Source organism: Haliotis cracherodii, unplaced genomic scaffold (assembly GCF_022045235.1).
Source record: "Haliotis cracherodii isolate W230 unplaced genomic scaffold, xgHalCrac1.p SCAF_2, whole genome shotgun sequence".
Lineage (NCBI taxonomy): Eukaryota > Metazoa > Mollusca > Gastropoda > Lepetellida > Haliotidae > Haliotis > Haliotis cracherodii.
Genome location: NW_027266275.1, coordinates 9045923 through 9071969, shown reverse-complemented (window position 1 = coordinate 9071969; position 26047 = coordinate 9045923). Strand labels below are relative to the sequence as shown.

Below are 26047 nucleotides of genomic sequence, written 5' to 3'. Positions count from 1 at the left end.
TTCCACAATAATGTTTTGTTTGTGTTGTTTCAATCAGCTTTAAGGACACATACCATTGTAGTGACTGAGTGAGTGAGTGAGTTGGGTTTAACGCCCTTTTAACAGTATTCCAGTTACATCGTGAGGTGTCAGCTTAATGTGGGAGGAAAAGCCCGAGGTGATGCAGGTCTTAGACATTTACTACTTTGATGAAATCCACGAGCACGGGTTTGGTGCTGGAAGCATGATCGGAGCGAACCGGTATTCGAACCCACAATCATAGGTTTCTGGTGTGCCCAAGGGACGCAACCCTGCACAGCGAATTGTGGCGCCTTAGATGACTGGGTCACCCGTGGGCTTCACACATTGTACCCATGTCAGGAATCGAACACGGGTCTTCGGCGTGACGAGCGAACGCTTTAACCACTAGGCTACCCGACCGCCCCGCGAGTCGTAAGGGCTGACTGAAGACGTTTGTGGGTCAAGCAAGATGGTTTGTCTGATTGCACATCATCGATCGCAATGGTGTGGGTCGTTGTATATGTTTTTGGCACTGGTTTGTCAGATCCAAAGTTGATTATTTAGACTGTCATGCTATGACTGGGATGTTGCTGAGTGCCGCGGAAGGGAACATTCGCTTTCCTCCTCACCAAGGAACGCTGGACGAACATGATTCATTCAGAAGAGATAATCCGCAAATCATCGTTGTCGGATGCTTTACGTATGCATGTGATATATGTAAATAAAAACCATGTGACCCCAACCTTTGTCTCGAATATTTGAAAAGCATGTAAAATATGCAGCTCATTTACTTCGCATCATACAGATGCGCTTTTTCTCTGTGCTATGATAATTAATCTGCGAGTGATTGGTTGAAATACACATATACATGTATGTTTTTCCACACCTTAAGTATTTCAAACTGCGAGAAACCAGCCAGAAAGCTATGATTGTGGGTTCGAATCCCGGTTCGCCCCGATTATGTTTCTAGGTTTGTCAGCACCATACCCGTGCTCGTGGGTTTCACCGAAGTGGTAAACGTCTGAGACCTGCATCGCTTCGGGCTTTCTTCCCACATCAAGCTGACACGCCGCGATATAACTGGAATACTGTCAGAACCCAAAGCACACACTCACTATTCGGTATTTGAGGCCAAAAGCCCATTGTAAGTTGACATTTTCAATTTCATTTGTTTAGTCACGTGACATACATGGTATATACAAATTAGCACTGATAGGGGTAAGAATGGACATAGCAAGAGGCAAATTGAAGCTAGCTAGGCAATTAGCCCCGACAAAGATCAAAGCAATAAGCCCCAAGCACGAGGCAGATATTTTTCGGAATATAGGAATATATTTTTCTCTAAGATGTACATACGTATCACATACTATTGAACATGAAATTCATCCTCAATCTTTCCTAATTGGTAGTTTTTACAGATACCCATTTCAACTTCCTTTTTTCACATTTACGTCTAAAAACTGACATTGAAATTGTGTAATGACACTCCGAATTTACATAATACTTTATCATATAGCATACTTATATACCTTTCTGGTTCTATAGCAGGCTTGATATCCTTGCAATGGCCGAGGAAACGTGTAGAAGGTATACTGTCATCCCAGTCTTGGCTATGCATGTCCTGTAACCTTTGTTTAAAAGATTATAAGTATTAGAGAAAAAGAACATATATACTACATGTTATCAAATATCTACTGTGAAACATATTGATTTTGTATATAACTAGGAATTTTATCTAAGATATTCCGTGGAGATGCGCCCTAAGTTACATATGACAATACGGATGGAACGGGTGTCACACAAAGACTCGCTGATTTGGGGTTCCAATCTCAGTGAGTGAGTGAGTGAGTTGTGTTTAACGCCGCTTTAAACAGTATTCCAGTTATATCACGGTGTGTCTTAAACAAGAAAAATACATTATGTTTATGAACAAAACAATGTTACCATACCGAATTGTTTTGAATTAGGAATTCCCTTAAACTATCCATACATTAGTGGGATTCAATCACCCAGTGGCTATTTTCTGATAATGTTTTATTAACCAGAAGTGAGTTTGGTTTAACACCGCTTTGAACAGTATTTCAGGGCATGGTGTTGAAAACCCCAGAAACGCTATCAGGGCAAAGCTGTGCGTCGAATCCACGACCATAGGATTCTGGCACGCCTAAGGGACGCAACTCTGCGCAGTGAATTGCAGGACAACCTTGCACCTTTTACTGATGAAGTTACTTCAACCGGGATAGCTGTGGTATTAATAGTCCTCTTCATTGTCCCACGGTGTGCACGTGTCACTGCTGTGGGGCCTTGTTGACGTGAGCGTTGTATACTGCTGCAGCGTTAACCCAGGAGTAGATCAACATCCGACCTGGCCGTCCTCTTTTCGACAAACGTCAGCTTACAGGCAGGAAATCCTTCTTCCGCTTCGAGAACTGTGTTCGCCAGGTCTGCTGGTGTTGGGGTTCAAAGGAAGCAGTGCAGAGTATGCTATCACGGACATGGTCACAGACGAAGAAGACTTCACGCCTTTGTTAATGTATTGTAGGCCAGGACACATAGCTATTTGTAGCTTGCCCATCTTAAAGGCGCTCTACGAGGTAGATAAAGATGGTAATGTGTTCACCTGTCACTTGCAAGATTGAGTTTGGTCAATGCCCCTTAAACCAGTTCTTTTGGTTATATCCCTGCATATGAGCTAAGTGCGCGAAGAAAGCCCAAATTGGCGCACAGCATGGACGTTGGATGTTTTTTATGCTAATAATGAGCGAATCAGTGGATCCTGGCGCAACTCTGACAGCGAATTTGCCCTCTTGACACACCACACATACACATACCTACTGGAACTCGATTTACAACATTGATATGATGCATGATGGACGCAAGCATCTATCAAACTTTCCATAATTTCTATATTGAACTCTGATAGAAAGGAACATTAAACTATAAGTCATTTTCATTTAGGTATGTTTATTTCTTGAATCATATCTATCACACACACACACACACACACACACACACACACACACACACACACACACACATCGATATAACGTCATTGAAGCATATACGGTGAGGAGGAGTGGAATTAAAAGTCACGTTTGTATGTGTGTGTGTGTGTGTGTGTGTGTGTGTGTGTGTGTGTGTGTGTGTGTGTGTGTGTGTGTGTGTGTGTGTGTGTGCTTCCACTCGTCCGGACTGATACCGATTAATAATGCTTGCCCACTGAGTATACTGACTCCGAGCCAACCAGTCCTTGTTTTAACCCCTTAATGCCGAGCACCAGACAGGTTGACAACAAGTACCATCTTTTAACGTCTTTTGGTGTGACGCGGCCGGGGATCGAACCCCGGATCTTCAGCTCGCCGTGCGGACGCCCTACCACAAGGCCACGGAGGCGGTCGACAGCTGAATGTGGGAGATTATGGTTAATAATATTCCAGTTCTAACATCCTATGTGGGCGATTTTGGGGACTAAAGACCAAATATACATAAAATGTCAATGCAAGAAAATTACCAGTTTTAATTATTCAAAGTCGTGTAGGTCTAAGACGTGTTCGACTTTCCGAAACCCACGACAAACCAAGAATCGCAATCAGGGCAAAGCATGGATTCGAACCCAGGATGATAGGGGTTGGCACGCCCCCCACTGTGCCCCCTAGAACCCACTTCAACTACAACACTGCCAGAGGCATATATATGACTCAAAGCTGAAATACATAGGAAGAACCGGACTAAACTATTTCCTATGATTAACAGTTTCGCCGCTTCTATTTTAACGTCTTAACACTCTAACTGCACAAGTTGAAATGAAACTAACAGTTACTCCTTGTTTTAAACCAGACGTGTCTCTATTGTCCATACCAGATAGGTAACATTGACCCGTGAAGATCCGGGGTAGAATAGGTCTTCAGCAACCCATGCTTGCCCTAAAAAGCAACTATGCTTGTTGTGACTTAAGGGATCGGGTTGTCAGGCTCGCTGACTTGGTTGATGCATGTCATCGTATCCCAGTTGCGTGGATCAATGCTCATGATAAATCACTGGATTGTCTGGTCCAGATTCGAACATTTCCCGCCGTCATATACGTGGAATATTGCTCGTGGCGGCGTTAAACAACAAACAATAATCTGGTTGTAAAAGTCGATTTATTGGATCGCGTAGTCAGGCGCGGTGCATGTCATCGTATGCAAAATGCGTAGATCAGTGCTCACGATTTCATTCACTGGATGGTCTGGTCTAAACTCGATTATTTACTGGCCGCCACCTCATAGCTGGGATAGCGGCGTTAAACAACAAACAAAAACCAACAAAATCGTAAATGGCGGCGTTACATTTCCAAATCGTCTAATCGAAAGCTTACTGTCTGATAAAAATAATATGTATAGCCGCAGTTCTTTGTCAATAAAATATTTGAAAGAATATGACACATTGAATTTAAATATAATTCAAAATATGTAATATATACATAATATCTATTTAGGGTCATTATATAAATGGTGCTCCACGACAATTTTCCTGCAATAATATGTAATAGTACTACTAGCCTCACAGGGTATGCGAAATAAATCTGTCTATCTGTCTGTCTATCAGTTTCACCTTGTGTATGTTCTCCGACCTATAGTCAATATCAATGTACTTCCATTTCATTTGGGGTATATTTAGACGCAGCCTCAGTAAGAAAATCCATCCTCTTTGTACCAACTGTTTACAGGAAGTAGTGCTTACGTACAAAAAACTGTGAAACTGGATATAACGAGAAAAAGGGGAGAACATGTTGATAGTTATGGTTCCTCTTGAGTGAGAAACGGTAAACAGAGACTCCGTTGTTGCTCTGATGGCAGATGTCAAACTTGGGTGAGTGAGTGAGTTGGGTTTAACGCCGCTTTAAACAGTATTCCTGTTATATCACGGTGTGTCAGCTTAATGTGGGAGGAAAGCCCGAAGTGATGCAGGTCTTAGACGTTTACCACTTCGGTGAGACCACGAGCACGGGTCTGGTCTGACAAACCTAGAATCATAATCGGGGTGAACCGGGATTCGAACCCACAATCATAGGTTTCTGGCGTACCCAAGGGACGCAACTCTGCACAGCGAATCGCGGCGCTTTAGACGACTGGGCCCCTTACAGTTTTATGACGGCGTTTTAACTTGATGTAGGATCTTCATACTTCGGTGAAACGGACGAGCACGGTTATGGCGTAGACAAACCAAGAGTCGTAAGAAGGGCGAATCTATGATTCGAAACAACGATCAACGGATCCTGACGCAACTAAGGGGGATCAACACTGTACACAAAATGCTAGGTTAGATCACTTAGTCACCCGTTTACCCGGACGTCAAACAGATTATCCATTCAAACATCTGCCGAATACCAGTAACCGGTAGAACAATAACTGCTTCTGTGCGACCTAATTCGAATAGTCACGAGTTGGTTGGATAGCCTAGTGGTTAAGCCTTTGCTCGTCAAGCCAAAGGTTCGTGTTCGATTCCCACATGGCTACAATGGCTGAAGCCCTGTTATGGGTCCTCCATCCGTAATATTGCTCGAATATTGCTTAAAGCGGCGTAAAACAATACTCCTTCATTCAGATAGTAAATGAGCGTTCGGTATATTCGGACCTGACAAGTCGAGTATGTCGACAACAGTCTGTATGCCTATATACGGCCTTACCCTTATAAATAGCACTTGTTATATCTGACAACGAACACTGACTGAATAACTATGACGTCATTAATATCTTTAAGATATAGATGCTAGTACACATTGGAGTAAGTCTAGCCCCGACCAGTCTCATAGCAGCTCACATTGCAGGAACTCAGCTTGTAGTTTGTGTGAGTGGGTTTCACTTTCAGAAAGGAAATACCCACAGTTTCACAGTTAGTTTGGCAGAGGACATTAAAACCACGGACTTCGTGTTATCAAGGTAAGACAATCAGTTTGAGCTCATGGTTCTACTAAATGACGTCCAACGTGAAATGTTTTCTGGAATCTGGTTTTCTGGTCTTGTGATGCATATTATCAAATATGTGTTTTTACACGGCGTGTTGTTTACGGGAACGGGAACTGAAATATGAATTCGTGATGTAAAATTATATTGATGAACATACATAATACGCAGGGTTTAATCCTTCAGATGTCTTGGTGCTTTTGAAGTTCTGTAACCCTCCATAGTTTTTAAACATATCATCTGGACAGATAATGCATGTATTTTTTCATGCTACAAAAAGTAGAGTTTGTGTACGTACGTTTAACTTTGCTCTGTAATTGATAGGTTCTTGTTTAGACAACTGTCATTATTTACAAACATTAACTCAGGGAGCATGACGGCGCCGTTGAAACGGGCCGTTGGTAACCATAGCCGTTAACTGTTTGTGCTTCCATTACCGTTAACTGTTTATACACTGACGTGTCTGCACATTGACTGACACACATACAGGTACATGAAGATAAATTCACCTCTGAGAAGCAGCGTTATTTAATCAGATACAGGGGCGCTATTTATACTCTATAGAAATTAAATGAAGCCAGAAAACAGCATGGTAAATGTGGGCACGGATATATCTGTTGATAACGATGTCCATGTATATATTATTGCAACATGGATTCGCTTCGTGTCAATTGCCTTGTATTTAATGGGCATATTTGCTTGTTTAACGCCACAGTCAGCAATGGTCCAGCTATGTCACGGCAGCCGCTCTCTAACCGATACTGGTACAGATAAAGCAATGCTTAATACCATGATAAACGCGCCATACGATGACACTCAATCGACCAGGTATGCGTAACCGAGCCGACCGCTCCATCCATTTAGTCGTCTCTTTCGACAAGGATGGGTTAAGAATAGGTAAAATAATTTCAGAAATGATTGAATGGTATATGCCCACTGATAGCGATCGAACACCCATTTAATAAAACGAAAGTAAGTGAAGTTTACCCGTATGTTTCCAAAATATTAATTTAAGATTATTCTCTCTTGAGTAACTCAAATGTTAAACTAAAACATAAATAAACTACAAATAAAATATTTTTGTATCCTTAACCTTCCTTAAGAAATCATCGGTCGCGTATAAATACGTTGTATACCTTTAATTCATACATTCACTTTTCTATATATTTAAGGAGGCATTCCGCTGGCGCTAAGGAGCAGTCCCAGCAAATTTGATTCAACTCGTTCAAACGTCGCTGTGTTCAACTGTTAACCTTTATCGTGCATATCTAATCTAGATGATAATGATCTTCGTATATATATATATCTGACTATATATGTCAGTTGATACACGACTTTATTCACAAAGTCTTGATCCACACTGGACATGGGCTCTAAACCATTAAGCAAAATCTCCCTTTAAATTTGATGACAATTTGTGAATGGTTGAAAAATAAAAATTCATTGAAAGGAACAAAAAGTTATCTACAAAATGATATTTCATTTTGGCGCAAAACTCGAAAATAGTAGTGATGTATCAGAATGAAAATCCGTCGTGATGAACTGCCTTTTCGGGGTCATAGGCTATTCGCCGAACACAAAGCTACGTTTTTTGGGTCTTTTTTGTTGTTGTTTTACGCCGCTGTCAGCAATATTCGAGCAATGTGACGGCGGTCTGTAATCAAGTGATTGACTTCTACGCAAAAGGGATAGTCAAGTCAGCGAGCGATCCCGTTAGTCCCCTCTTTCAAGTATGACAAGGTCATTTCTAATCCGGATCTTCACCATATGGTGGAAAATATCGAGTTGAAAGAACGAAATACTTTATTTTTCTAAATTTGCACATGTCTATTTTAATTATTATCTATGTTGAATGGCTTGCTCATTTAAAACGTCCTCTCATTATAAAAAAAATATTGAACATGTTTCGGAAATTAAAACCATGTGGGGATCGAACCCGGGTCTTCGGCTTGACGAGCGAACACTTTAACCACTAGGCTACAACTTACGTGTGTCTTTGAGTTAATAACCACATAACTACCCGTCCTACTTGTGGCTTACATGTACCAGTTCATCAAATCAATATTTAACATATTCAAAGCGAACTATCAAACTGATACATGGTAAGGGAATTGGTGAGTAAATGCGTCGTAGTCAGCCCATAACACGATGAAACGCAATCATAATAAACTACACAACATACTGGTCCCTAACCCCATCCCCGCCCTGCTCCTTCATCACATCTTTATGCTTGTCGTAAGATGCGACTAACATTATCGGGTGGTCGGGCTCACTGACTTGGTTGATGCATGTCATCGATCCCAATCGTGTGGATCGATGTTCATGATGTCAATCACTGGATTGTCTGGTCCAGACTCGATTATTTACAGACCGCCATCATATAGCTGGAATATTGCTGAGTGCGGCGTTAAACAACAAACAAACAAAACAAAACATCTTTAGGACCATGTCATTGTCGCATATCACTTCCACAGAAAGGTCAGGGCTCGGCTTCACAAAGTGATCATAGCTCTACGAGTACTGTAACTCCAATACTTACTTTTAGCGAACACCTGGTGTTATCTATAATTTCAGTGATACATTCGTAAAGTGTTTTACTTTTACGCCAAATGGACTAATCGAGGCTGGTACTGCTCTGGCGTTTATATTTACGACAGTGGGCTAGGATCGCTTTGTGAAACGGGGATCTGACCTTAAACCTCCCGAACTTGAATAACTAGCCTTCGTTTTAGTAACAGATATGAACTTTGTATGAAATCATTTTAAAGTGCATATAACGCTTGTAGTATGTTAAATATATAAGCATCTAAGACAAAGTATTCTGAAAAGGATTAAGAACGAACAGTATCTTTTTGTAACCAATTCCATGACAACCAAAGCTCAAACATCCATTAGAACATTGCGAAAGGCTCTTTTTGTATAGATAAACACATTTATATTTCAAATATAAAAGTATTCTTTCTAAACATCAATATCATATTTCGTCTGACACAAATCATGTACTAAACTCCCGGACAAAACAAGGCGATACACCCACGTTAGATGCTTGCTAAAAATAAAACAAACAAAGAATCGTTATTCGATGGTGACGTATTTGATGCGGGCATCATAGTCGTGTCTTCGACCTAAAGTTTGTAGTTTTTCAAAGACTGTTTTCAACCTATTGATGTTTTCATAACGTTTCCAATTATATTTATTTACCAAATCCAATTTTCAAGTATGACTTTCTTTTGTCCGTCTGTATATGTAGATATATCATTCAGGGCCTGGCGCACTTCAAGGTGAACAAAGCTTTGTCGGTTAATCGATTTTCCATGAGCGTAATTTATAGGCCTATCTATGACCCGAGTTCGCCCTTTAACTTAACAACTGTTGGGTTTCATGGGCGCAAATAGGTCTTTCTGTTACCAACGTTCGTTCTTTAGCTTTCAACTGTATAGCTTCCGTGGGAGTAAATAGGCCTTTCTGTAAATAAAGCGACAAAAGCCTTTCCATATCCAATAGAAATCTCTGCATAAAGCAGAGTCGATTGTACGATTCTGACTTTATCATAAGCATGTGTTTATGAATCACTATCAAATAGTGAAGATACCAGGTGTTCGCAAAAAGGTGAGCGTATCCTGTCCCATCGCTGGCACCCGTCACATACACATGCAAAGGCAAGTCAATTGTTCAACTGAAAGAAAACGGAAACAAACACTCTTCAAAAAAAAAGAAACGCATAGGTAGATTTTTAGAAAATTAATTGTACCTAATAAAGTCGATATATTTAATTCAATGTCATAGATACAAATATGAAATTTTGGAGCTCGATAGTCGCATGTTGTCGTTGTACAAAGGCACAGACAATTGTTCATTGTCATATCACAAGGCTACGCTGAACTCAGTATCTCGTGTGACCGCCCCGGGCAGCATCTCCTTGTCACTGACTGGATAAGTGTACGAATTCTATCCTGTGAAATTCTGCGCCATTCTGCTGGTAACGCGTTGGCCAATTGTGGGAGTGTCTGCGGCGTGTTCTGACGTTGACGTACACGTCGATCGAGTTCATCCCAGAGGTGTTCGAATGGGTTGAGATCTGGAGATCTCGACAGCCAGAGCAAGTCGTTGAAGTTGGCATTATGAAGATAGTCTAACGTGACACGAGCTGTTTACGGTGGAGCGTTATCCTGCTGAAACAGCACCCTCTGGCGGTCAATGATTGGAAGAAGGTGAGGTTGAAGAATTTGATTCATGTAGCGATTTGCTGTCAAATTTCCCTGAACCACAAACAAGTCAGATCTCCTGGTGTAGGATATAGCCCCCAACACCATGACACTACCGCCACCGAAATTGTCCAATTCACGTACACAATGTTGGGCAAAACGCTCATTTCGACGACGATAAACACGTTGTCTTCCATCTCGCCGGTGAAGAAGTAATCGTGATTAATCGCTAAACCACACTCGTCTCCAGTTTCTCAAATGCCAAGGCTGTAAGCTATGGCACCAACGCAAGCGGCGCTGTCGATGGATCTGTTGCAGTGAGTGAGTATGGTTTTACGCCGCTTTTAGCAATATTCCAGAAATATCAGAGCGGTGGACACCAGAAATGGGCTTCACACATTGTTCCCATGTCGGGAATCGAACCCGGGTCTTAAGCGTGACGAGCGAACGAATGTAGCGAACCTGTGCAGGGGTGGTAACTCTTGGTCGGCCGGTTCTTGGACGGTCTGCAGTGGAATTGAACTGTGTGTTTCGGTGACATAGCCGCGAAATGGTGTTATGGTGGACGTTGAAGTAGCGTGCAACAGAAAGACTGCGATTCCCAGCTTTGGATACGTCCTATAGCGATGTTCCGATCGGCCTTTAGAACTTGAAAAAATGTTGACAATTGAATGACAAATTATTGTCTTATGCTTGCCTTTTTATAGCCACTACCACAAGTTACGAATGCCATAAGTTGCACGTGCATTTTGTTTCACTGTTTTCCTCCATGACATTTTTTAACAAGCGTGAAAACAATGCCGTTTAAGACATTGCAAATCGACAATGTCTGCGTTTTGACGCAACGTTTCTCGAATATCAGGCCACCAACATTTTCCAATAACATATATCCAATTCATATTCCGGATTTTTTGTGTAGTCAGGTTCAATGAACTACATACTACCTGTGCGTTTCTTTTTTTTTTGAAGAGTGTATAGTACAAGTAAAATTGGGTATTCCATCGGACATAATTTTGTCACTAATGCGTCAAATTTGGAAATGTTCTCCACATGACATAAAATTTTTTGAAAGCTTAATTGAGGCGCCTTGAATTTTGTAACATTGATCAAACAACTTCTGAGCAAGACTCGTATGACGCTCTTTGAAATCTTGGTAGAAAGAGCAGCTCGATTGTATCTCAGACGTTGTCAAAAGAAAACACAAAAGACTATTGCTCGACATAAGACTATTGCTCGAGGAAGTCCAGTATTTCACGTATTGTTTTATCAGTAAACTTCAGATGGCATTTGTTTTCTTTTTTTTACAAATTCTCCCGAAACTGAATAAAGATACGTTACTGTATTTGTGGTCACCACGTTTTGCAACAAAAGCCCCATGGATCACGTGATGAAGTTTTCCTTAAGTTTATCATGTTGGACAGTGGTGTACAAAATTGGAACAATAGAAGAAGAATGGAACTTAGTTCTTTTCTGAGATTGCAAAAGTCAAGCAAATTCTTTGAGTTTTTGAGAATCCACATGGTATTATTTCCACTTGTCTCAAATACATTCTGTGAATATAAAGAAAGTTCTTCCTTGATTGTATTTAGGATTATAGTTAGTCTTTGAGACAGGGATGTGGTGGTACGTTGGCTGGACCTAGAAATATATTTCTCTTTGTACGGATTTTTATGGAGCTTTGGAATCCAGTACAAAAGGGGTATGGACTTGTCTTCAGGTTTTAGAGTCAAGTCAAAAGTTGATAGTACTGGTGCATGGTTTTGGTAGATTTCTTTCTCAGTTAACATAACTTTATACCAAGTTCTTTGATCAAACAATTACTGTCGTGATGCTTACATATAATGGTTATGTTATTTGAGGCTGTAACCAACTTTCGCTCTTTGGCTTTGCAACTGTTGGTTTTCCGTGGGAGCAAAAATGCCTTTCTGTGACCCATGTTTGCCCTTAAAGTTTACGGGGGCGGTCGGGTAGCCTAGTGGTTAAAGTGTTCGCTCGTCACGCCGAAGACCCGGGTTCGAATCCCGACATGGGTACAATGTGTGAAGCCCATTTCTGGTGTCCCCCATCGTGATATTGCTGGAATATTGCTAAAAGCAGCGTAAAACCATACTCACTCACTCACTTAAGGTTTACGGGGGCACGGGTGGTCCAGTCGTCGAAGGCGCCGCGATTCGCTGTGCAGAGGTGCGTCCCTTGGACAAGACAAGACAAGACAAGACAATTTTATTCAGTATAGAGGCCAGTGGCCCAAAATACAGACATATAAAGGTTTCATTTCTGAGCGCTATTTTGCATATATATATACACACACACATACATACCGTATGTAGCATTCTTGGAAAATAGGTATATTAAGTGGTATTGAACATATTTCTTATTTTTTGCACATTGAATAGGTATAAACAGAGATCACTTATTGTTTGTGTATTTTGAGTCTTCATAATATTTATGAGTATGTTTACTGCACTGTCATTTCTGATGTATTTACTAATATACTTTTTTCTAATAGAGGTATATGCATCACATACAAGTAAAACATGAATCTCGTCTTCTAATTACATTTTGTCATTTAGCCTACAATGAGGGCATAGTCTTAAATCGTATGGTATATTAGTGTATCTTCCTGTTTCTGTCATAAGTCTAAAATTGCCGCATCTAAATCTTGTGAAAATATTCTCAAATGAAAAGGAATAGCAATGCATAAGTATGTTTCCACATGTAAAAGTGTCTTATATAACATATAGTTAGCAAGTTTACTTTCATACCAGTTAATACACAAAAAAATTCAAAACCAATTATCTTTTTTTTGTCACGGTAATGCAGTATCAGCGACTGCAGAAACATCATCAGCAAACATGAGAGCAAATAGATTATTTGCATCAGGAGATATATATATATACCTTGTCCACCATATTCTTCCATCATACTAATAAGTTGATTGATGAAAATAATAAACATATGGGGACTCAAGATGCACCCTTGACGAGTACCAACATTGGAAGTAACTAGACAATCCATTTGAAGTTCTTACACAGGCTGATAGCTGTGAATACATTGATGAAAGAATATTGAAGATTTTCCCATTTATACCCACATTTTTAAGGCTTGACAGCAATACATCATGTTTAACAGTATCAAAAGCTTTTGAAAAATCAATAAACAAACAGTAGAATCTACCTTTCTTTTTGCAGGCATATTTCTGGATCATTGCATGGTGTGAAAATATATGATCAGCAGTGGAATAATTTGATCTGAATCCTGCTTGTGTCTCATGAATAATATTATTTTGATCACACCACTGTCGTAACCGATTGTTTGAAATAGAAGAGATATCTTACATATAGAGTCTATCAGTGATATGCCTCTGTAATTGTTGGGGTCAGCCTTCACACCAGATTTGAAGATGGGTCAAATAATACTTTTCCCCCAGTTATCAGGAAAAGATCCATCTTGGGATATTTTATTAAATAGTAATGTAAAGAGAGAAAGTGTGTAAGGTTTTGATGCTTTAAAGAACTCAGTTGAGAGGCCATCTGGTCCTGGAGATTTATTGTTTGCAAGATTATCAATACATCTAGACACTTGGGCGCGCCAGAAACCTATGATTGTGGGTTCGAATCCCGGTTCGACCCGATGTTTCTAGGTTTGTAATCACCATAACCGTGCTCGTGGGTTTCGCCGAAAAGGTAAACGTCTGAGACCTACATCATTTCTGGCTTTCCTCCCACATTAAGCTGAAACGCCGTGACATGACTGGAATACTGTTAAAAGTTAAACCCAACTCACTCACTTTACAGCTATTGGTTGTTTCATTGGCGCAAAAAAACTTTTTTTGTGACTCACGTTCGCCCTTTGACCTTTACAACTGCTGGATCTCACATATAATCGTTTTGCCGTGAAAAGACATTTAATAAAAATACAGCAATATGTAAAATCAAATTATGTTTCATGTAATGTAGCAAATTTAACACCCATTAACAATTTGGTCCGTGTGGACATCTAGAAGTGAGCACTGGGGAAATTGATTCATCGAAACACACGCCCTCAACAATTCTTTCGACAGCTTTTAAAACCTTTTTTAGATATGTTTTTCGGAGGCAATATTTCCTGTATTTTAAATTCGTCTAGAACATATGTTCTGATTATTACTACAACCTTTAAAAAAACACGCTGACACATGCGGAAACACTAATTCTACTGCTTTGTTATTCGTTGTAAAGTCATTCGGAAACAAATTAATTAGCCTCTCCTTGACATCGTGGTCCTGACTCTGAGCCCCAGCCATGGCGGAAGCCTCCTAGTACGCCAGATGAGGCTCACAGCGCGGCACGGGAAGTGTATGAAACTAGAGAGAGAAACCGTATTGGATCTATTCAAATAACTTTCACATGCATGATATATTATAGAAATGTCACTGGGTTAAAAAAAATTAAAAATCGCAATGTACACCATATGAACGCTGTGTAGTTGAATTTACTTTCATGATATACCAGTACTGTTACTAGCCCAACAACAAATAAACTATCGGGTAGAGGAAAATATTATACACTTCAAAATTAGATTTGACCAAAATATTGCACGTTATCAAAACGCTAATAGACTGAATTGGTCGCTGATATTTAAGGTCCAAAACGCAACTATGATACCATTACCAACTACATCGTCATCGAATTACCATTTTTTGATGATGATGTTTGTTGATTTTTCACCACCGTCAAACTGAGGTGTAAACTTTCTTTTGCCCGTCTGTTTACTATCTGCATACTCCGGTGTTTCAAAGTCAAAACTAACGAATTGTTGCTGTTCTAAGCGAAGCTAAATCTAATACCCAAGGAATGCCAATGGCGCGCCATTACCCATGCGAATAACGACTTTGGTGAAATTGATTCCTAAACAGTCTACACACCATCGTACACATCAACGGGCAATCAATAACATGTGCACATCTTTCAGGATGCGGATTTGCTTAAAAGCCTAATGTTAAAACACAAAAGCCAGTTTTCACCTCGTGTGAATTTGTAATCCGATCAACATGTTATTTACTCATAAACAAAGACATAAAATTAAGAGTTTGTTTGATGTGTTTTCTATTCTTCATGTTTTTGTGATACTCACAAATTTTCAGCTCTGTTGAACACAACGTCATTCTTTAAGAATTTTGAAAATGCAATACTTCTTACCAAACCCGTTATAAGACGAAAATAAATGTCATACAAAAAGTAGTTTGGATCAGATTTCTGTAAATAATCTATTTTACAACTTCTTGTAAAGTCTACATGATAATTCGTTGAAGGATACATGTCTTGTAATCACGTGGTAAAGAAAGGCGATGAGGTTTATGCTTGATCACATGTTTCAAGCGATTAGAACTTAAATGTCAAACCTGGTTAAACCTGTGCTGCATTCTTGAAACAAGGTCTCCCTCGTATAATGCAACTCGGTCAAGACGCCCACGCAAGATGGAGCTATATCTTTCATGGAAGCATGTATAATGTATACACCAATGCAGCGAATCCTTTAACGCCCATGGGTAACATTAAAGAAACAAAACGTCTGAGTAGCGTTAATGTAGGTCAGGAAGTGTCTACGCGTGTCTATGCGTACACGTTGGCATTTATCGGCTGGGTCAGGCAAACCAGTGGTTGATAGCGTGAGCAACAGTCCACGCTGTCGGGATACAATGACACACAACCACCCAGGTGACACATTAGTCGTTCGTATGACGAGACTGGACACTGGATATGTATTCTGCCCCCGATTTGTCACGTTGAAAAACACGTGACAATTCACGGGAGGCAGTTTGGGAGAAGGTTTCGGGCAACATTTACTGTTCGTTAATATTAGCTTCAGAGGAGAGTCATCATATATGATACAATCACAAGGGTGATAACACACTCATCTCCACCATGAGCTGAACGGTGGGGTAGTCTAGTAGTAAAAGCGTTGGCTCGGCCCCCCGAAAACCCGGGTTCGATTCACCAAATTGGTATAATGTGTGAAGCCCATTTCTGGTGTCCCCCGCCTTGATATTGCACGAATAATGCTAAAAGCGGCGAAAAATGCTAAAAGCGGCGTACAGTAAACTACGGTTATAACGAACTCAAGGGGACCACTAATTTTAGTTTGTAATAACCGTAGTTCGCTATAAGCATATATACAGCATATATACAACAAATGGCCGAGACTAAAAAATAAGTTCGTTATATCGGTCAGTTCGTCATAAGCATGTTCGTTATAAACGTAGTTTACTGTATTTTACACCCCTAAAAGCAAGAAATTGATAATCGGCATTAGACCGAGGAACGTGTTTCCAGAGCAATGTAGATCAGCTAATATCTAATAAAAAACATCTACTTTTTGAGAAGAGAATTTATGGATGTCAACTTCTTTATTATGAGGAACAGAACGTTTCGGAGTATATACTTACTCCTTCATAGGGTGAATAAATGCTATGAGACAGAGAACATATATATGTACATGTAAGAACAACATTAAGGTAACAAAGGTGGAAACTTAACAAGGGAATCCAACAGTTAATTGGCGCTGAAGGGAGATTAGCATAGGACACATGAAAGCCGACACTTAACAGTAAATGTAACAGAGCTGATAGAGGATCTACGTTTGGCTTTGTATTAACAGCTGCAATAATTATATAGCTCCTGTTTTCAGACCAATGCATGATCACGTGACCCGGAACCTGTGTCTGGGACTGCTGTGTGTGGCTGCAACAGTATGTACCGGTACGTACATCCTTTAAATATGCTTACATGCATGCCACATCCATCATATAGTTGTAACACACCGCCACACATCGTAATCCTGCTACATCCATCATATAGCTATAACACACCGTCACACATCGTAATCCTGCTACATCCATCATATAGCTATCACACACCGCCACACATCGTAATCCTGCTACATCCATCATATAGTTGTAACACACCGTCACACATCGTAATCCTGCTACATCCATCATATAGCTATAACACACCGTCACACATCGTAATCCTGCTACATCCACCATGGAGCTATAACACACCGTCACACATCGTAATCCTGCTACATCCACCATGGAGCTATAACACACCGTCACACATCGTAATCATGTTACATCCATCATATAGCTATAACACACCGCCACACATCGTAATCCTGGTACATCCATCATATAGTTGTAACACACCATCACACATCGTAATCCTGCTACATCCACCATGCAGTTATAACACACCGTCACACATCGTAATCCTGCTACATCCACCATGCAGCTATCACACACCGTCACACATCGTAATCCTGCCACATCCATCATATAGTTGTAACACACCGTCACACATCGTAATCCTGATACATCAATAATATAGCCATAACACACCGCCACACATCGTAATCCTGCTACATCCATCATATAGCTATAACACACCGTCACACATCGTAATCCTGCCACATCCATCATATAGTTGTAACACACCATCACACATCGTAATCCTGCTACATCCACCATGCAGCTATCACACACCGTCACACATCGTGAACGGTTCGTAAACAGCATGAATTTCACTGTGCAGACTTCGGTTGTGTGCCGGCGATATATACACTGTACGGATAAGAATTTATGGATGAACGTTTACAAGCAAGTGACATACGGAGTGTTATCCACACTCTGTATATCACTTGCTTGATAACGGTGTCAGAACCTACACCGAAACGTCGCTCATAATTGTAATAAAGAAGTTGTTCAACCATAAATTCTTATCCTTACTTAGTACTCCAACTTTCAAATGCCTAAGAAGGTATATACATAACTCGTAATATCCACTGGTGGCGCTACGATCAAGCCCAGAAATTCCAACCTAGCTCGGCAACTGTGAAAACTGGACTTTTAAGAGACAGTTAACTCTGTTGCCTCGGGAAGATGGGTTAAAATGAGTGTAAAGCGATGGTATTTAAATCTAGGAGCTAAGCCGTGACCCGAGATGTTTTTGCCGTATGAATGTACTGCCCTAATCTACATTCTCTTGGATAATCAGTTTGGGTTAGCGACTAATACAGCGACAAATATTAGAAAAACACGCCCTCAATACTTCTTCAATCAGTCTTTATGACAGCGTATTTGACTCTGCATTTGGTCAACATACCAGTGTTAGTGTTTGCTAAAACGTTTACACAATAGATATCTTGTAGTCCAAGTAGGTTCCTTTCATGCAATGTATTTTGTGGAAAGGAGTTTCGCTTAACACGTAGAAAATTTTGACTTATCAACTGTTTCGCCCATGGTGATTCCGAGATAGAATTGATTCCCCAAAACGTATGCTTTTCGTAAAAAGACGATTAAATGGATTGGGTGGTTAGTTCGGTTGCTTGATTGATTGCGTGTCATCGTACGCCGACAGCGTCGTTGCTGATAATATCAATCACTGGTTTGTCTGGTCCAGATTCAGTTATTTACACGTTGCAGACAATAAAGACTCACTCTAAGGATCCACAATATGCAAATACTCAGTGTGAACATATCACCAACATCGGAAGACACAGAAAGATAAAGGGACCAATAGTTTCCCTACTTTTTCATCTCTGTACTTGTATCCCAACTACGTAGGTCGATGCTCATGACGTCAATCACTGGATTGCCGCGTCCAGACACGATTATTTACAGACCGCCGTCATATAGCTGTAATATTGAGTGCGGCGTTAAACAACAAACAAACAAAACCCGTGTACCCTGTAAAGGAATGGATCTGCAAAGTCTAAACGTGTATATTAATAGAAAGCAGTGTGGCCTGGATGCTTGGAAAACATAGGTACAAATAATGATTTGAAATTCTTTTTAAATAAGTCCTTTCAATCCAATCAATATTTTAGACTTTCCTCATTGTTCATTGTGTAACTGTACAATGATATACTTACAGGTAAACAAGTCTGTACCTTCACTGGGTTCGCGGACACTGCCGGAAATAACAATGACTGGAGAGATTACAAGTTTATGGCGAATCCTGACAACTGTAAGGAGATTTGCCGCTCCGAACCGTGGTGCACTGCTGCAGAGTTCAACTTTTACAGCCGCTCGTGTTACCTGTTCAAGGGAGACACGCCCCTGTCCCACAAAAAAGACAGCGTATTCATGAAGAAAAGATGCACTGAAGGTGTGTATTGGTATGGGACCTCAAACAACAGACAGAACACAGTTTGAATAATATTATGCATGTGCCTGGGCACCGTTCCACAAAACGACCTAAGCGCTACGAATATCGTCAGTCAGTGTTCAAGTATGGGAGTTACGATCACCTTAGCGCTAAAATGGCTTTGTTCAACGGCGCCCTGGTCCTATATTATCCCCTGTTTTGCTGTTTGTGCAACACGCAACTGAAAGTCCTTTATGCATATAAAAGTTGGATAAAATATGACATGAAATATTAATAAATATGGATAACACTTTCTTTGGTATTACACATACACAACGTTCCACAGAGCCACCTTAGCGCGACGACTACCGTAAGCCAGTGTTAAAGTTTGGGAGTTGCGATCACCTTAGCGCTAAGATGGCTTTGTGGAACTGGGCCCTGATCCTATATTAGTCCTAATATGCATATAGAAGATGAATACAATGATGACAAGGAATATTATGGCCAACAGATTCTTGGGTATTATACATACACACTGTTCCACAAAACTGTCTCAGAGCTACGACTGTCGTAAGCCAATGTTAAGGTATGCGAGTTACCATAGTCTTAGCAATAATATAAGATCGCTTAGTGTGTATTATGTGTTGCATCATTATTGTCACATGAATGTGACCCGTGAAGATCCGGGGTAGAATAGGTTTTCAACAACCCATACTTACCGTTAGAGGCGACTATGCTTGTCCTAAGAGGCGACCAACGGGATCGGGTGGTCAGGCTCGCTGACTTGGTTGATGCATGTCATTAATCCCAATTGCGTGGACGGATGCTCATGATGTCAATCACTGTATTGTCTGGTCCAGACTCGATTATTTACAGATCGCCGTCAAAAAGCTGGAATACTGCTGGGCGCGTCGTTAAATAACAAACAAACACTATTGATATGTCTGCACTTCGATTGGAGTCGAGACACCATTGGTCGAAGGCACCACACTGAAGTGTCATACGATCAGAATAAATTATTGGCTCCTACAACAAGGTGACAGGCGGAGTTAAGAAACCTTGGTCGCGGAGAGTAGGTGGATGGGTGACCGTATTCGACAGGTTCACTCCTGCGAGATTTCAAAGGCTTCGGCCCTGCCCCACACTATAAAACAGGTGACTTCTTACGCAAGAGACATAGATGGAAATTTGCCTCTGTTCACTGGGTACCCCAAAGGGTGTGATAAAAAGACTGTTAATCCTCCAAGCGCCTCTTACTGCAGCTTGGTTTGTATAATCCCCAGGGAGCTGAGAATGAAACTTGACAGCACATTGAAATTAATGTAGTGTCATGAACATTCACAATGAATATAGGATAAAAGAGCAAGCAACAGACAAGCTGTTTCATTATAATGTCTTGTAGCTCCATAGGTATGCCTCGGTACAAAGTGTTGTATATATTTTCAGTTACAACGACTTCCCCGCCGGTAGAGCCAACTAAGCAACCACCTGAATCCAAAACACAAGTGTCGACATCCACAGAAACAATTACCCGAGCGCAGAGAGCGTCCAAGATCTTCACAGCTGAGAAAGTTCGTCCATCCAAAAGGAAGAAGAAGGGAAGTAAGCCAGTGTCGCTCATGGTTAAAATGTTGTATCGACAGTCTGTAGAGGATCGAATAACCCCAACAGTAGAATTCACAACTACGGCAGCACCATATACTACTCCCATATCAACACTTTCAATCACAAAGAAATTACAAGTGTCCACAACATCCAAACCGATTCACGTTAAACGACCCAGGAAGAGGATATTTGTCCGCAAGTCGCGGAGGAGACAACATTCACGAAAGACAAAGAAGAAGCCCAAAAAAATCCGAAGGATTATAAAGTCAAGGAAACCAACCCAGCCTCCTAAAACAGTTGTCAAGAAAACGTCAGCGCCAAGGCTCATTGTATCCTACGCTACCCGAAAAAGCCCCCTCCTATCAAAATTAACACAAACTCGCAAGGCAGTAAATATCGCTCCAACAACGGCTGTTCCATTTTTAGATCTAAATATAGAAGATTCATCGAAAGAAATTCGCATAAAGCCAGAAAATGGAACAGAAAGAAAACAGCAATCTACCTATCGTATGCCTGTGATAAGAGTACGCTCAAAGGTATCAGTTAATCCGATTGCCAGGGATGCCAATAGAGTGGATGCTTCTCGTCAACACACTGGAATGACGTCAGCGAGACGTGGTTGTTTCTACCGTTGCACGCCCGCGTGGTACACAAGGTATGGACAATTTGTTCCGTTCACGAGGAGAACTTATTTTCAGCCACTATATCGTATACGGATTCCAGTAAGGCTACGAATTCCAGCTTTTCACCAGAAACCCCATGCACAACCCCCTCAAATGACTGATCAAAACCCTTTGCAAGATGCGAATAAAAACCAAAGACAGATCCCTTGCAAAAACTCAACAAAGCATCAAGTACAGATATCAGTTACGAATCCTGTCCGGAATCCTGGTCACAAGCCTGTCCAGAATCATGGTTACAAGCCTGTCCAGAATCATGGTTACAAGCCTGTCCAGAATCCTGTCCAGAATCATGGTTACAAGCCTGTCCAGAATCCTGTCCAGAATCGTGGTTACAAGCCTGTCCGGAATCCTGTCCAGAATCCCAGTCACAAGCCTGTCCAGAATCATGGTTACAAGCCTGTCCAGAACCATGGTTACAAGCCTGTCCAGAATCATGGTTACAAGCCTGTCCAGAATCATGGTTACAATCCTGTCCGGAATCATGGTTACAATCCTGTGCATTATCCTGTTCAACAATACTGGCGGCAACAGATAGCGCATGTCAACTTCAACCCTTGGTATCCACCTCGACATTCAGCCGTAGCTTATTATACTCCTCAAAGAAACCCATGGGCCAACAACTTTCAGAAAGCTCAGCTGGTACCCAAAAAGACGCACCATGTAGCTGTGATTCCCGGAGGCCTTTACCAGCCTGTTCCTACAAGAAGACGGGTTTACAAGCAGCCTTATACATACAAGCCTAAACCAACCGCAACACACACTCCAATACCACCGAAGCAGGACGCAAAAACAACTGCTGAAGCAAAGACCACCCCAAAACCACCACCTAGGCCGAAGCAAGTCAAGAGATACCAGAAGTCACACGTATTGAGGGTTCAAGAAAAACAAAAGAGACTTGATACAAGCACCCCACAGAATGACCAGCAGGGGCAGTTAAAGCCTCATTACAACACATACACCCTAAGACTACGCCTTCAAAGTCCTATTTCGGGACACAAGAGATGTTACTTAAGACAGCAGTTGCCCTCTGCACCAAAGATCCTCGTGGTGTCCTTCAAAGTCGATGGTAGTTTTAATGCCAAATCGCTTCCAGTCACGTACCCTAGACGGATATGTGCATTCATCCAGCCAGGTCAAAGGTACCCTGAGTTTAGACTCCCCTCGCCGCTGGTAATTTTTACAGGCACATCCTTTATAAGAAATCCAGATGAAGTCAAGAAAATATATGCGGCCACGGCTCCCAAAGCAGAGTACGACCTGAAATCAATAAAACTGAAAACAAGTCAATATCAATACATTGCAGTGTACAATAGTCCACCGATATTCAGACAGTTGAAGGTTCCTATGGATATTAATTCAGCTGTGGTCAGTTTTGATATGACAAGAATGGGGTTCCTTTACCACTTCACTGTCAGGTTACCAATGACTCTTCGCAGTAGAAACATTATGGTGGAGGATTATCTGCCAAGGGACCTTACCTCCTTAAAGGTGCATCCACAACCCTTTGTTCGAAGGGGACGACTGTAGCTCATTTGAGAAGATAGAATGCGTCACAGCCCAGGTCCTCCACAGATGTTACTGGAACGTTGTACACTATTCCCTATTCCAGATCATTCGATACAGACGTGCCTGGAATGGTTTACACAGTGCATCCCCAAGCGTCCTGGAGATTAGACTGAGAGCGTCTATATACAAAGGGACATTACTCCTTTTGAAAATGTGTCACACCGGTTGTTAGAGACCGACCATATGATAGTCAGGTGCTTGGAACGCTTTGTTCAGAACGAAAACTGAACAAAATTGTTCTACCACCAAAAAATGTTGCTGGACGCATCATGTCCTAATACAAATGTTTTGAGATTGTCCCTACTCCCAATCCCCTACCCTCAGAAGACCAAATGGTAGGTCGCTTTGGGGGGTTAACGCATTGCTGATAACGGGATTCATCATGTTTACAGCCAGGTGGAGTGTTATGAGGAATATTGTCATTATGATGAATTATTGTATATTGTTCCTGTGAATAGTGCAATAATTGTACTCCAGCTTTATGATCAGACCATATCGAAAGATGTTAATGGTTTTAATTTATATAATTTATATTTTAAAGTTGGGATGAAAGGTTCCCAGGTGTAATATATTTGCAGCAGATGTATCAGTTTATTTCGGATTTTGGTGTCAAATTGTAGACATAGCTTGAGTAGAAATAGTAGACTGAATAGTCATGGTGTTCGTTGTCTCTTTCGAAGCCTAAGATACACGTGTAAAGTATGATAGTCTTACATCCAATGGAACTTGTTTCCATGGATCATCGAGACTGATTAATTTCTGGAGTTAACGTTTTATATTTAAATTTCCATGCTTATTCATCCAACGTTGGATGCATCACGGGTGACACTTGTTTTCACACCACAATGAGTATTAATATACATGGGGATAGCAGTGTGTATCACTATGATTCTTTTCTTCGTCGGATTGGTGAGCTGTGTTCGCCGGTATTGTTTTAATCGTCGTATAAACATTATAAATAAATGTTCTTTTCTCATCTATGATTATCAATTATAATTATTTTCCCCTTACACGCACCTAGAAATACAATGCCAATGAATAGACATCAATGAATGGTCTACGCTTTCAGCGTTTTTACTTATAAGGATTTCCTTTCACATATGTCACATTACATATGGCCATGTATGCCTAACCATAAAGTTATCAAAAGTGCTTTGTATCACGACCCGTTCCATAATCATCTAAGGCAACGAAATTCGATGTGCAGAGTTGCGTCCCTTTGGCACGACAGGAATCTATGATCTTGGTCATCATACCCGTGTTCGTGGGTTCAATGGTTAACGTCTGAGGCCATCATTACTTCGGTTTTTCCTCCATACAGGATGATACGCCGTGATATAACTGAAATACTCTTCAAAGCGGCGTAAACCCAACTCACTCACTCACTTGTATCACAAATTTGACAAAAACGAGTTGCTGATACCAACGAACGCATAAAGAATATGTTGCGACCTAGATTTCTATATCACCTGGATAGCCCGATTTCATTTTTGCTATTTGTAATAAATGTATCGAATTTATGGAAAACACTGCATCGTCAGAATAAATGAAATCCGAAAGACAAAAGGCTATGGTATTCAAATATAATAATTTATGTTTCACGGTGATACGACCATCCCTCCTAACGTTAAAGACGTCATAGCGTCAGTCATCATATAATGGATAGTCTTATAGATGCAGTAAGCCAGCCCGATAAACTTGATTTAATTACATTTGCAAATGAGCTCACCTAGCATGAGCTATTTTTTATAAGCTACAAACACCGATATGATGCGCTTGGGCGAAATAAACTATTGCCTAGAGTTCCGAGATAGTTCCGACGTGAGAGGGATTCTGTAAACAAACATGGCTGCAAATCACCTGGCAATATTGTATAAATAGGGCGATTCACTAATGCATTGTATTCATACGCCGGTTGTAAAGTTACTGACCATTTAGTGAGTGACCATTTAAAGAATGATTTTAAAATGATAAATTTATTATAACCCGTGTGTCCGTTTCGTAAATATCATGCATTAAGAATTTAAAAATATGTTTTTAAGTATACCACCACCACCAAGATCCCACAGGCGTGTCTGCTCCGACTCATGCCCGAGGTTCCCCGAACTTTCTCGAGCTTCATGCTCGGGGACCATTTGTCACCACTCGCCCCTTTCCGTAACCTGAAAGAAGTCGGCTTGTCCCGGAATGACACGACTTGATCACGAATGGCTCGGGACCTCTCCTCGTTGCGGTGTGACCCTATATCCTACCTATTTGTCTACGATATTGACATGGTTACTTACTACTTACGTGATAACTCAGATATACACATGACCACTCTTCATATATGAACTTTTTTATATTTTCTTTTCATAGTTTCCAGGAAAACACTGGTTTCGACTATAACGACATGTCTTATCACACATGTACATCCAGACAATGTTTATAATTTGCTTCCTTCTTTTGTAATAAAATTGTAGAACATTGATAATTATTTAACTCATTTGTAGTTTGTATAGATACAGCTTGAGACTACGGATCAGTCACGAGTTATCTTCCATTAGCATCTCTTCGTCGGTTTGCATTCCACATTGGCTCCAATTATGCAACATCTGGTGCCATTCCTGTTTTTCAGTGATCCATTCATATTATTTTCTCCACTAATTTGCGTTTTACGCCCAAAAGAATCTGTTTCGGAGGATAATCGGTTATTGTTTTACGTTTACATTCCAAACTTGTTTAACGCCTTACTGAGAATTATTCCTGTAAATAATCGTGTTTAGACCATACAATCCGGTGATTGATATCATGAGCATCACCACGCCGTTGGGGTACTGCGCCATGCATCACCCAAGTCATCGAGCCTGACCACGCTATCCATTTGTCGCCACTTGCGACCAGCACATGTTGCTGGGAACGAATTCCCACCGGGTCCG

The 26047-nt window shown here is 40.9% G+C and overlaps 1 protein-coding gene across 2 annotated transcripts; it reads left to right on the top strand.

Annotated features, from left to right (window-relative positions):
* The first annotated feature begins 5784 nt into the window (after positions 1 to 5784).
* Positions 5785 to 23421, top strand: LOC139469725 (uncharacterized). Of its 2 annotated transcripts, none has more exons than XM_071251980.1 (4): positions 5785 to 5921; positions 16820 to 16890; positions 19063 to 19296; positions 20722 to 23421. In XM_071251980.1, the coding sequence occupies exons 2-4, from the start codon at positions 16824 to 16826 to the stop codon at positions 23088 to 23090; spliced, it is 2670 nt and encodes an 889-aa protein (XP_071108081.1). In that variant the 5' UTR covers positions 5785 to 5921; positions 16820 to 16823; the 3' UTR covers positions 23091 to 23421. The 2 variants fall into 2 exon arrangements, with proteins under 2 accessions (XP_071108081.1, XP_071108082.1); XM_071251981.1 differs by having other exon boundaries at positions 16807 to 16890.
* The last annotated feature ends 2626 nt before the right edge of the window (positions 23422 to 26047 follow it).